The sequence below is a fragment of the Papaver somniferum genome, chromosome 6, assembly GCF_003573695.1.
Source record: "Papaver somniferum cultivar HN1 chromosome 6, ASM357369v1, whole genome shotgun sequence".
Taxonomy (NCBI): Eukaryota; Viridiplantae; Streptophyta; class Magnoliopsida; order Ranunculales; family Papaveraceae; genus Papaver; species Papaver somniferum.
Genome location: NC_039363.1, coordinates 135,232,625 through 135,244,080, shown reverse-complemented (window position 1 = coordinate 135,244,080; position 11,456 = coordinate 135,232,625). Strand labels below are relative to the sequence as shown.

The 11,456-nt window shown below is 40.0% G+C and overlaps 2 protein-coding genes across 2 annotated transcripts; one reads left to right on the top strand and one right to left on the bottom strand.

Annotated features, from left to right (window-relative positions):
• Nucleotides 1-669: 669 nt before the first annotated feature.
• LOC113289424 (transport inhibitor response 1-like protein) lies at nt 670-3,505 on the top strand. Its single transcript, XM_026538674.1, has 3 exons — nt 670-1,584; nt 1,776-2,280; nt 2,404-3,505. The coding sequence occupies exons 1-3, from the start codon at nt 992-994 to the stop codon at nt 3,166-3,168; spliced, it is 1,863 nt and encodes a 620-aa protein (XP_026394459.1). The 5' UTR covers nt 670-991; the 3' UTR covers nt 3,169-3,505.
• An 833-nt stretch (nt 3,506-4,338) lies between these two features.
• LOC113289423 (pyridoxine/pyridoxamine 5'-phosphate oxidase 1, chloroplastic-like) lies at nt 4,339-8,547 on the bottom strand. Its single transcript, XM_026538673.1, has 14 exons — nt 8,360-8,547; nt 8,080-8,277; nt 7,932-7,970; nt 7,323-7,490; nt 7,134-7,239; nt 6,632-6,798; nt 6,297-6,539; nt 5,991-6,079; nt 5,796-5,846; nt 5,603-5,693; nt 5,096-5,200; nt 4,941-5,011; nt 4,690-4,785; nt 4,339-4,582 (listed from the first exon to the last, which is right to left on the bottom strand). The coding sequence occupies exons 1-14, from the start codon at nt 8,510-8,512 to the stop codon at nt 4,516-4,518; spliced, it is 1,644 nt and encodes a 547-aa protein (XP_026394458.1). The 5' UTR covers nt 8,513-8,547; the 3' UTR covers nt 4,339-4,515.
• Between the last annotated feature and the right edge of the window lie 2,909 nt (nt 8,548-11,456).

The window sequence follows — 11,456 nt, the reverse complement described above, 5'->3', positions numbered from 1 at the left end:
CAATTCGGCTAGATTGAGCTGTTAGATTAGCAGAAATGTGTTGCAATTCAAAGAAAAAGTCTTGCCTATTTGTTAACATTAGTTCTCTCTACTACCAGTTGCTAGCATGTGAACTAGCAGCTAGATAGTTACGCTGAATCATTCAGCGCTGGAAAAACCACCTTTTCGTGGAATGGTTCAGCGCTGGGAGATTTATTTTTAATCTGACGGCTGAGATTTAGCGATGAACGGTTCAGCGCTAGGCCGTGGTCCCAGATGACGTGTGACTGTTAATCTAGCTGCTAGATTAACACTCCCATAAGACTTAGGTGGTTGTCCTAAGTGACGTGAATTGCCAATCTAGCCGGTGGTTGGAGACTTGGAGTAATATTTATGGATGCAATATGATACCGATAAGTATTATTTAGCTGACCGACCTCAGTAACACACCACATGCACCCTACTGCAAAATTGGCGAAAATATTAGTACAAAAGTAGATGAATTTGTTGACTCAACTATACTGTACTTACTGGATCCGTCAGGGATCCATGTGGTTTTTATTGCTTTGGTGGAATGATGAGGACTCAAAAGCCACTTTGGATTTGGTTAGTCCTTTTCTTGTAGTATGAGGGAACAAATGGATGAGCTACGTACTTCTTAGTGAGTTTTGGCTTCTAAAAATCATTTACAGCATGGAGATTAACCCAAAATAACAACCATCTTAAGGTTCATGGGTTTACAACCGCAATACAGAGTTTCGAATGTCCTTGTGAAGACTTGTTTGCGGCGGTGTATGTACTGTACGTATTGGTTATTCATACGGTGCACACTTTAGCTGTCTCTTTGTCAAATCCCATCATAGTCTCTTAGTACTTGTTTTGCATCTGCCTCCCTGCTGCCTGCCCAATCTCACCCATTTCTTCTCCTAGTAACTGTTTATAAGCATTAGTGTGGTTGGTAGTTGAGTAGACAGATTTTTGATCCATCCAACAACAAAAATAGAGAACACAAATGGGTGGGAATACAACTGAAATAGTTTCCATCTTCAGTAATAATAATTATCAAACTCCAATGAATGATGATGCTGATGATCTTGTTACAGAAACAACAGAAGCTCTTACTGAGCTCTCAACTAATTATGTATCACCATCTCCTGATCAAGTACTAGAAATAGTTTTAGAGAACATACTTCAATTCATAACAGCTCGTACTGATAGAAATTCAGTTTCTTTAGTCTGCAAATCTTGGTATAAAGCTGATTCTTTATCTAGAGCAGATCTCTTTATTGGGAATTGTTATGTTGTTTCTCCACTTAGGGTTATTAATAGATTTGGAAAAATTAAATCTTTGGTCTTAAAAGGTAAGCCCAGATTTGCTGATTTTAATTTGTTTCCTACTAATTGGGGTGCTCATTTTACTCCATGGGTTTCTTCATTTTCATCTGTGTATCCGTTGTTAGAGAAGATATGTCTTAAGAGGATATCAATTACTGATGAAGATTTGGCTCTGATTGCAAAATCTTTTGTTGGGTTTCAAGAACTTGTTCTTGTTTGTTGTGAGGGGTTTGGGACTAAAGGCCTCTCAGTTATAGCCACCAATTGCAGGTATACTCATTTTCCCTCAATTTTACTGTTTTTTTTTTCTTCCTATACTTAATGATAGTAGATTTGTTTTATGCCATGTCCTGAAGAAATAGATACTAGAGCTTTAACCATTAGATTGTGGTGTGTGGTGTTAATATGGACTAGTTTTGGATGAGTGTGAACTGACACTGAGATTGATTGTGTTTTCTCAGACAACTTCGAGTACTTGAACTAATTGAATCAGAGGTTATGGATGATGGAGTCGATTGGGTGTCTTGTTTTCCGGAAACTGGTTCTACATGCCTCGAATCTCTAATTTTTGACTGTGTAGACTGCTTTGTAAATTTTGAAGCTTTAGAAAAGTTGGCGGTTCGGTCGCCCTCATTGAGAAAGCTTATGTTGAATCGGCACATCTCCATTCGACAGCTCCAGCGCTTGATGATTCGTGCTCCACATCTTACGCATCTCGGAACAGGGTCGTTCAGTAATTCGGACATTGTTATACAAGGAGATGGAGGGCAGGAGTTGTTATCCGCTTTTGCGTCCTCTAAATCCTTAATTTGTCTGTCAGGATTCAGGGATATTGTACCAGAATATCTGCCTGCAATATATCCTGTGTGTGCAAATTTGATTTCACTTAATTTTAGCTATGCCAATATAGATACGGAGCAACTAAAGTCAGTTATCTGTTACTGCCATAAGCTTCAGACTCTCTGGGTACGTGCTTTTGTTCCATGTTTAGTCTATTGGCGAATATGTGGCCATAAGCTTCAAGTCCATGTGGTTATGGTTTCGAGAACTTCTCTATGAGTTTGTGATTTGCTACTATTCTCTGTGCAGGTACTGGACTCAGTATGTGATGAAGGACTTCAAGCTGTTGCAGAGACGTGTAACGATCTCCGTGAACTTCGGGTCTTCCCCATGCATGCCCAAGAAGATGTTGAGACTCCCGTCTCAGAAGTGGGTCTGCTTGCAATATCTGAGGGTTGTAGGAAACTGAGATCGATTCTATATTTTTGCCAACAGATGACGAATGCAGCTGTTGTTGCCATGTCAAAAAATTGTCCTGAACTTATGGTATTTCGCTTATGTATAATGGGGCGCCACAGACCTGATCATCTGACCGGCCAACCAATGGACGAAGGATTTGGAGCGATCGTCAAGAACTGTAAGAAGTTGACAAGGCTAGCTGTATCTGGTTTGCTTACAGATGATGCATTTCGTCAGATTGGCGAGTATGGAAAATTGGTTCGAACCCTTTCTGTTGCTTTTGCTGGGAACAGCGACACGGGATTGAAATTTGTACTCGAGGGGTGCCCCAAGTTGCAGAAGCTAGAGATCAGAGACAGCCCATTTGGTGATGCAGCTTTGTTGGCTGGCCTTCACCATTATTACAATATGAGATTCCTTTGGATGTCTTCATGTAATCTATCTTTGGAAGGCTGCAAAGAGGTTGCATTGAGAATGCCACAGCTTGTGGTCGAGGTGATCAGGGGGGTCCTGGACGAGGAGAGAGATGAGCTAGGCAATGTTGAGAAGTTGTACTTGTATCGATCCCTAGAAGGGCAGAGGAAAGATGTACCAAGGTTCGTGACAATCTTGTAGCCTTAAAAATTCTGTATAAGCCAAATTGAGGAGGAGAAGGAGCTGTGGAAAAGATCAGCACCGACAATGCAAGTTACTATTGGGCAGGAGCTAATGACAGAGATCGCATTTGAAGTTAGAGAAATGACTTCCAATGTTTTACAGTAACAGCATAGTCATTGGCAAGTTTAGACCAGTTGGAATATCAAAAATCTGATTAACTTGTTTTATGTTGGAAGGGGGATACAGTTTTGTAGCATGTACAATGTGAAAACTAAAATCCTGTAAACCAACTAAAAGAAGGAACGAAGTACCGATTACTTTTACTTGGTCGAAAAGTTAAACTTCGTATCCTGTATTTCTTGTAGCACTCTTTTCTTTTAACTTGATTTTGCCACTGCCTTTTAAGATCATAAGAAATCAAGGATTCAAAAACAAGTTTCATGAGGCACCATAAAAATAGCGTTCCGAAACAATCATTAAGCTAAATATGACTAGTGGATGTCTAGGACCATCGAATATTAACCAAAACGACAGACATTTTGAGTCCCACTAATTTAAGAAGCATTTGCCACCATCGAGTCGCACAACAAAGTTCATCTAGAAAATCAGTCCTTAGCACTGATTAAAGTTTATCTAGGAGAATTTCCCTCTATCGGCCAAGCTGTAGGTGCTAGACATATGGAACCTCCAACAGCTAGAAATCACCAACTGCACAGGTTCTATGATTGTGCTAGTACTATTGACACAAATAGAGTGGAAATTTTCTATCATTCCCATCTCTTTATTAGAAGAAAGGGAAGTATTACAGCTCACTGTTTCAGCCTTTTCCATGATATGCATTGTAATTTCAAGGAACTTTGATATACAAGATTCAGAAAATTCACTTTTGAGCTCTAAAAAGTGGTCTAGTCCCCCTCACATACAAAGTGATCTAGTCTGGTTTAGTCATTCTCTTCAAAATTAACCTTTCAAAAAAGCTAAGATCAGGGAAGGCTCACAAACTTCATCTGGTCAAGATTACTTTCAAACCCCAATCCCACTTGTATTGATGTTTATTTCACTGTAGGACCACCTCAGTTCCACCAAGCCAACCTTATCCACAACCCACACAGTACTATTCAGTCAGAACTTTACTGCAGAGTCGTGCTAGGACATCATGACCTAGAATATAATCAACTGCTGAAGACGTTCAGAAAATTGAGAAGCCCATCTGATTTCAGGCCAACTCTATGGTTTCTTTATTGTATGCAGTAATATACTAGCTCATTCAGCACATGAATATAAAGTTTGCACATCTTATTACAAATTTATATTGTAGTGTGCAGGAGAGTTGCTTTTTATTTTATTTCATAAACAAGATACTAGTCATGGTGCCAAGCGGTCAACTTTCCATGCCCATTTACCATCAATTTCTCGAAGAGAATACTGCAACCTGTTGAGAGCAAAAGAAATAATGACATTATGAATAACATTCTATTGCAGTTCAAATAAAAATCTAGTTAGTAAGTAAAAGAACTGAAAGAGGTGAGATAGTCCCACCTATCATGCAATCGTGATGGTTGTCCCTGCCAAAACTCAACAAGCTCTGGTTTTAATCTATATCCTCCCCAATGCTTTGGTTTAGGAATGATGGTTCTGTACATCCACAAAGTACATATTAAATAGTGAGATTCATTGAATATTGTAGAATATATAACACCAATAGCAATGAAGTAGATTAGAAAGAAATATGTTGCAAGCATATTGAATATAGATTAAGTTGGGAGTGATAAAACGCTTATTGAACTGACCCATCAGAAAATCTATTTTCCAAGTCCTCATATTCTTGGTAAAGTACTTCCCTCCCAGGTACAATACTACTCTGTGAAAAACAAACATAGAACTTCAATTGAGCAACATTTTACTTTAGATCTAACAGAAATACACTAATAAGAAACCAACTCACCTGCTTGCTAACTATTGCCCCAATCTGGCTTCCACGAGGACGGCTGTGGAAGTAATTCTCTGACTCCTCCTCAGGAACTTTCTGCACAGGTCCTTCCACTCTTACCTGCAAATCATTTTGTAAACCGTTTAACATCCACAGACACTTCACAGAAATGGTCTGAGAAAATGATCAAACTTGTGATCATGTTCGCATTGTATTTACATTCCAGAGATTATAGACCCTAAAGGTTAGCTATGTTTCTGAAGGCATATAACACGAGTTATACACACAAGCACGGTCTTCAAAATACCAAAGCTTGCTGGATGCATGATGTGAAAAATCTATAGCAGATCGCCTTCAGAGTAACAAGAAGAACACCCCTTTGATTCTATATATGTTCTATTTTTGTTCTAATCAACGAGGGCCATGGGTTCAATTTCAAGTACAGGTTACCCATCCAAAAAGAGGGTATCTCAAAAAACTCTGCTACAAAATGAGCAGTATATTACGAGTGCCATGATTAACCTGGCGATTAAGACCATCCCAATAGAAAAGAAGAGATGCACGAGGATTGTCTGATAAGTCATGCCCCTTCTGACTTTCATAATTGGTGTACCTGAAATCAGAAGCCATGCAAGAATTCACGTCATCCCCCAAGTTTTGGGCGCACAATGACCTAGCAGAGCTGAGATATTATAATGATGAAAGTAGTACTAACCAAACAAAGCCTTCCTTATCAACTCCTTTTAGCAAGACCATCCGTGATGACCTACAGAAGTAACACGACGAATGGATTTGGTAAATCCACAGATGTACAGTTTGCATCAACAAAAGAAGAGGTTCAAACAGTTCACCACCAACAGAATCAAATATATAAAAAAATAAAGCAGTGAGCAAAAAAGAGGAGCTGTACGGTTTTCCATTCTTGTTTGAAGTCGACAAGGCCATTGCATTCGGTTCATGCAAACCAGCGACCAGCGCATCGTCAAACCATTTGCGAAACTGCAACATGATTACAGAAACCTTAAGATACACTTTAGAGAGAATAGTGAAGGATACAAATTACAACTTTCGCAGTTTAGTTAAACAAGTTAATCATAGAATCATCAAGCGGCATGTTGCTGTAAGGTAAATGATGTTCATAGGTTATCAGAAAGAAAGCTTAAACAGAAGAAAATTGATCAGTCAATCAACCATAATAAGGAGGACTGCTTAATACTTGATCTATAGGGTCGGCCTCCAGTTGATCCTCGAGAAATGCTGGCGAAACATAGTTTTCTCTTAGAGCAGATATATCAACTTTCGGAGGCTTTCCAATCCGAACACACATGGAAGTGCCGATATAAGGTGGAAGCTGGAGTTGATATTTCTCTGCAATAGTAGGCGGAACAAATCTACCGCCCAAGAAGTGATGGGAACCAGAAAATTTCTTGGCGCACAGCTTTGGAGCAGTCAGTGAAACCTACAGTAACTTCCATTGGGGAATTGTATTAGAAGCTACAAAAACGGTTGACTAGAAAGTAGAAACACATATAGTTATCATCAGAGGCAGACCAGCATGTCAGGCTTAATCCCTTCACCACCAGTGTCCCCTTCTTCAACATGCCAACCAGAGGGGATATCTACAGATACAATGACGGGTAATCTCTGACGAGTCTGATCATGACTGTGCAAACATACCAGCTTATGGATGAGGTCATCAAAGGGCGGTCTTGGCGCACCTGCAATAGCTTCATTTTATTTAATACCTATAAAAGAAGCCTCTACGATATAGCATATTTGGATTTTGGACGCTCCATACACATCTGTAACTAATCTAGAGATAAGCAGTGTGGTTTTACAACCTAATACATGCCTCTTGAAAAAAGAAAAAGAAATTGACCAGGTAAAATTGATTAATTTAACAGGATTGAAATTGTTGATCCAAACAGTGGTATAACACAATTATCAGTTGCTTCTCCGTAAATATATGGAGGTAGGTGTGCTTCCACTCCAGATGCAATCATGTGCAGGCCAAAAAACTATATACACTCATATGAGGAGAAGGAACATTTACCATGAAAGGAGAATCCAAACATTGCGTCTATGATGATATCAAAATCATTTGACAAGTCCACAGGCAGATCTTCAACTGACAGAAAAGGGACTGCGAGCGATTCCAGCTACAGTATTACAGCTTCTGATAAGCATTTACTGGAGACAACCCAAAAGAATAAGGTTGAACAAAATAATATTTTTACAATACCTGAGTAACCAAACCACAATAGAGAGCCTTTGGAGTACGCTTGGGATAACAAATAAATGGCGCATAACCAAAGTGATGAAGATGACGAGCAGCCACAAGGCCATCACCGCCATTGTTTCCTGGACCACAAATAGCAAGAACGCGTTTGTACTCACTTGGTTTGTACACCTGATAGACCAACAAAATGTTAAGACTGGAAAGAAAAAAAAAGCGAAAAGCAACCTATCGTGCAGTATAATAAAGCAGCTGGAAAGACCCATAAACCTGAAATGATAATCAGACTTCTAAGAGTCATGGTGCTAGCATACGTAACCTAAGATTAAACCTAAACCCTTTAGCAATAAGTAAAACTCCAATTTAAGGTTGCATTTAGCTGGAAAGTTTGAAAACGTGTTCTATAGGTATCCACAGAGCTGTGATGCTAAATGAAAAGATACAAGCCAATCTGTAAGCATTAGTCCCTGCAAATTGCAATCAAAATTCAGGCACCCACTTAGGTGTTAACTGTTAAGCTTTTAAAAGACATACACTAATGATCTCAAAAATGATCAAATCCTTCAAAACTTAGTAAATTCTTTAAGGAAAAGAATGCAAAAAGAAACAAATTACCTCGGCAATTGACGTCGCAACACTCAAACCTGCTAATTCCTTCAAATAAAAACAAAATTACAACAAAAATCAGCCAAAAATGAAACTGAACTTGTAAGCAAACAATAATAATTTATAAGTAAGATAACACAAATCTTAACTCACTAACCATCAACTGATCAACACTAAACCCAAGAGGACCCATAAGAACTTCATCGATTTCAGCTGCATCTCTCTGAGAGAGATAAGTAACAGGTTCAGGGTTTTGTAAAGTCTCAATAGTTGAGATTACATTATCTTTATCACCCATCGAATTACCAACCCTTGAACAGATTCCGCGAGCCTTCGAGTACGAACTTAAAACACCCTAAAATATGAATCAAATTTAGTTTAAGTACACTGTGGAAATACGAAAGAGAAGAAGAAGGGTTAGATTTCTAAGAGATTACCGCGGTGAATGAAATAGGATTTGTAATTGATGAGGGAGATTTGGAGGGAAATACTGGAGTTGAGATTTGACGATGAGAAGTGTTGCTGCTGCTAACGAGGATTCTAGAGAGAAGACATGACATTGCTTTTCTTTTGGTTCGTAGCCCCAACATCTCTTTGTTTATTTCATCATCCTCGTCGGTCCCGACTCACTGGCGGAGGGAGATACCAACCCAATTTACTTACCAATAAAACGACCATTTGCTTGCCACTGGCACGTGTAGCAACGTGGCATGCTTTCCATCCTTCATTTTTGTATTTTCTGCAAAGACAGATTTCTAACAAAGAGAACATACAGTTGGTACCTCGCAAGTTGGAGGACTTTTCTTTTTGCTACCGGAAATGATAAGTGTACCAAATGATTATCCCGACTAATAATCCCATGTGAAATAAAAAGGTGGCGGATTCATTAGGGGTGTAAATTCGGGCAGGCTAGGCCGCCCAGCCCAAAAATTAAGACAGGCCGGGCAGGTCAGGCTTGAGATTTGCGAGCCTGTAAAAAAATTCAGGTCGGGTAGGCCGGGTAAAAGTAGATAATTTGCTACCCAAAATTCGTCCAAAGTCCGTTTTTTATACGGGTGTTGATGGTGGATTTTCAACAAAGGGAAAAACCGTAAAATGATGAGGCATGTTTTTGACACGGCTTTCAAGCATGCAACGATTCATATTTTACGAAGCCATGATGAGTATGTTTTCGAAAAGCCTCCACTAGCTGAGCGTTTCGATCCCTGGCATTTCATCGTGGCCTCTGTGCAGAATAACATAATTGGGCGGTTCTCCGTAGATTGAGAGCTTAACGCCTTCAGGACGTCGGTGATATTCATTGTTCCCTGACTGCAGGAGAGAGACCCACCTCCACATAGAAGAATAGTTGGGCGGCGGACGCCTTCAGGACGTCGGTGACACTCACTGTTCCCTGATTATGTGGAGAGACCGTGTATAGATTCAGGCGGTTCTCCATAGATTGAGAGCACTAACGCCTTCAGGTCGTAAACAACACTGTGACTCCCTGACTATGCACCCTTCAGAATGGATGTGACGCTTTAACTGGATAATATCTTTTCTGCAATATGTTAATTCTGCCGCGACATTCATCACTGAGTTCACAAAATAATCTATTATTGCTCCTATTCCATGGTCGAATCCACAGCCTGATCCCATGGAATGGAAATAACAATTTCTCCTATTCCAGGGTCGAATCCACGGCCTGATCCCATGGAATGGCAATAACAATTGCTCCTATCCCATGGTCGAATCCACGGCCTGATCCCATGGAATGGCAATAACAATTGCTCCTATTCCATGGTCGAATCCACGACCTGATCCCATGGAATGGCAATAACAATTGCTCCAATTCCATGATCGAATCCACGGCTTGATCTCATAGAATGGCAATAAAACAACTGTGCTATCTCGTTACCCCGATTTCATGACCGAATCCAATGATCTCATGAAATGGTAATAGATAATCTTAATCACTCTGATTCTATGGTCGAATCCACGATCCCATAAGATGGTAATGCTTGTTTTATTATTTTGAATTCGTAGTCGAATCCACAGCTGATAATAATAAATAAATATTCATTTTTATTACTCAGTTTCATGAATTATTCTCCACTGAATTCATAGATTAGTAATAAATACTCAACAACCGGGCATCTGGACCATCACTGAGTAAGCCCCACAAAAATGGTGTGAGTGTACTCGACAATGATGCACGACTGAGCACCCGGATGCACGAACGAGTGTCCAAAAATATGAAATAATGAGGAATCCTTCGCAAAACAGGAGAAAATAATAAATATTAATAAAATAATGAGAGGCGCCCAAAGCCGGGCCCACCATCCGGCCGGTCGGCCGTGCCCTAGCCATGGTCAGTTCGTGCCTCCCATTATTTTCCTTATTTTTGGTTATTTCGTGAACTCACGAAAATTCCTTGGTTTTAGCAACTTCGTGGATTCACGAAATAATATTACAAAATAAGGAGAGGTGTGCGGGACCGGGCAACCTAACTGGCCCGTAAGCCGTGGCAGGTCCCACACCTCACAATCCTTAGATTTTTATAATTATTATTCTCTAATCTCACGAAACTCCTCCGTTTCAACAAAAACTCGTGGATTCTCCATAACTTCAAGGATTCTCCATAATTTCAAGGATTCATGAAAAATAATAAAATAGGGAAAGGTGTGCGGGACCGGGCAACCTAGCCGGCCGGCCATGCCCTAGCCGTGGTCGGTCCCACACCTTGCAATCCCTAATCTTGCATAATTATTATTTTCCTCAATTCATGAAACTCCTGGGTTTGAGCAAATTCATGATTTCTCCATATTTCTCAAATATTGCTCAAATCACGAAAAACCAAAAGCCAACATAGTCACACGACTAGCTAGTCTCTCACGGCAATTTTAAATATTAAAAGTTAATATTTTCAAAATATTGAAGAATTGAGCATACATGCTCATTCCAACAAAAATCGAGAATTTTCAGTCAAGATGAAACTCTTCTGAAAATTCACGATATTGCTCGAACGCGCATCAGAAAATACTGAAACCCTCAGTATGGAAACACGGACACCACAGAAACACGTGCATGCCTTCATGACCGACCAGGGTCATTCCTAGGGCTTGCACAAGGCCGGTTCCACATGTTTTCATAATTCTGACATAATATTCTCAATTGCTCATACTGGGCCCGAACTCTCTCCAACCAATTGGGGGATTCTCCAAATGACCAACAACTGGTATCGTGACCACCAAGAGCCGGTCCCATGATCTCTTGGTCGGTACTCGTCTCTCATACCTAGTTTTTATCACCTAATGCAGAATCCAGCAATATTTCAATAAATGATGAAACCTGCATTTAATCATCGTTCTTTCACCAACTCTCAAACTGAGAACCCTGGTGCGTGCTCACTCGAGCACTGGGCATCCATGGATGTTCATCATCCCATGTGGTCGGTCCCTCCTCACTCATGACCAATTTTCAGCAATTCGCCAATTGATGAAGGATTGATAAAAATTAGGGTTTCGAACAAACGCTCCACGAATCACCATTCTG

What these genes read in the sequence shown, in the direction of transcription:
- LOC113289423 (XM_026538673.1), bottom strand. Translation starts at nt 8,512, where the DNA reads ATGTTGGGGCTACGAACCAAAAGAAAAGCAATGTCATGTCTTCTCTCT. An exon ending in TTAGTGTTGATCAGTTGATG is followed by an intron (nt 7,971 to 8,079) that starts GTTAGTGAGTTA and finishes TTTTATTTGAAG; the next exon opens with GAATTAGCAGGTTTGAGTGT. An exon ending in GGGATGGTCTTAATCGCCAG is followed by an intron (nt 5,201 to 5,602) that starts GTTAATCATGGC and finishes AATGATTTGCAG; the next exon opens with GTAAGAGTGGAAGGACCTGT.
- LOC113289424 (XM_026538674.1), top strand. Translation starts at nt 992, where the DNA reads ATGGGTGGGAATACAACTGAAATAGTTTCCATCTTCAGTAATAATAAT. An exon ending in GTTATAGCCACCAATTGCAG is followed by an intron (nt 1,585 to 1,775) that starts GTATACTCATTT and finishes GTGTTTTCTCAG; the next exon opens with ACAACTTCGAGTACTTGAAC. An exon ending in ATAAGCTTCAGACTCTCTGG is followed by an intron (nt 2,281 to 2,403) that starts GTACGTGCTTTT and finishes TTCTCTGTGCAG; the next exon opens with GTACTGGACTCAGTATGTGA.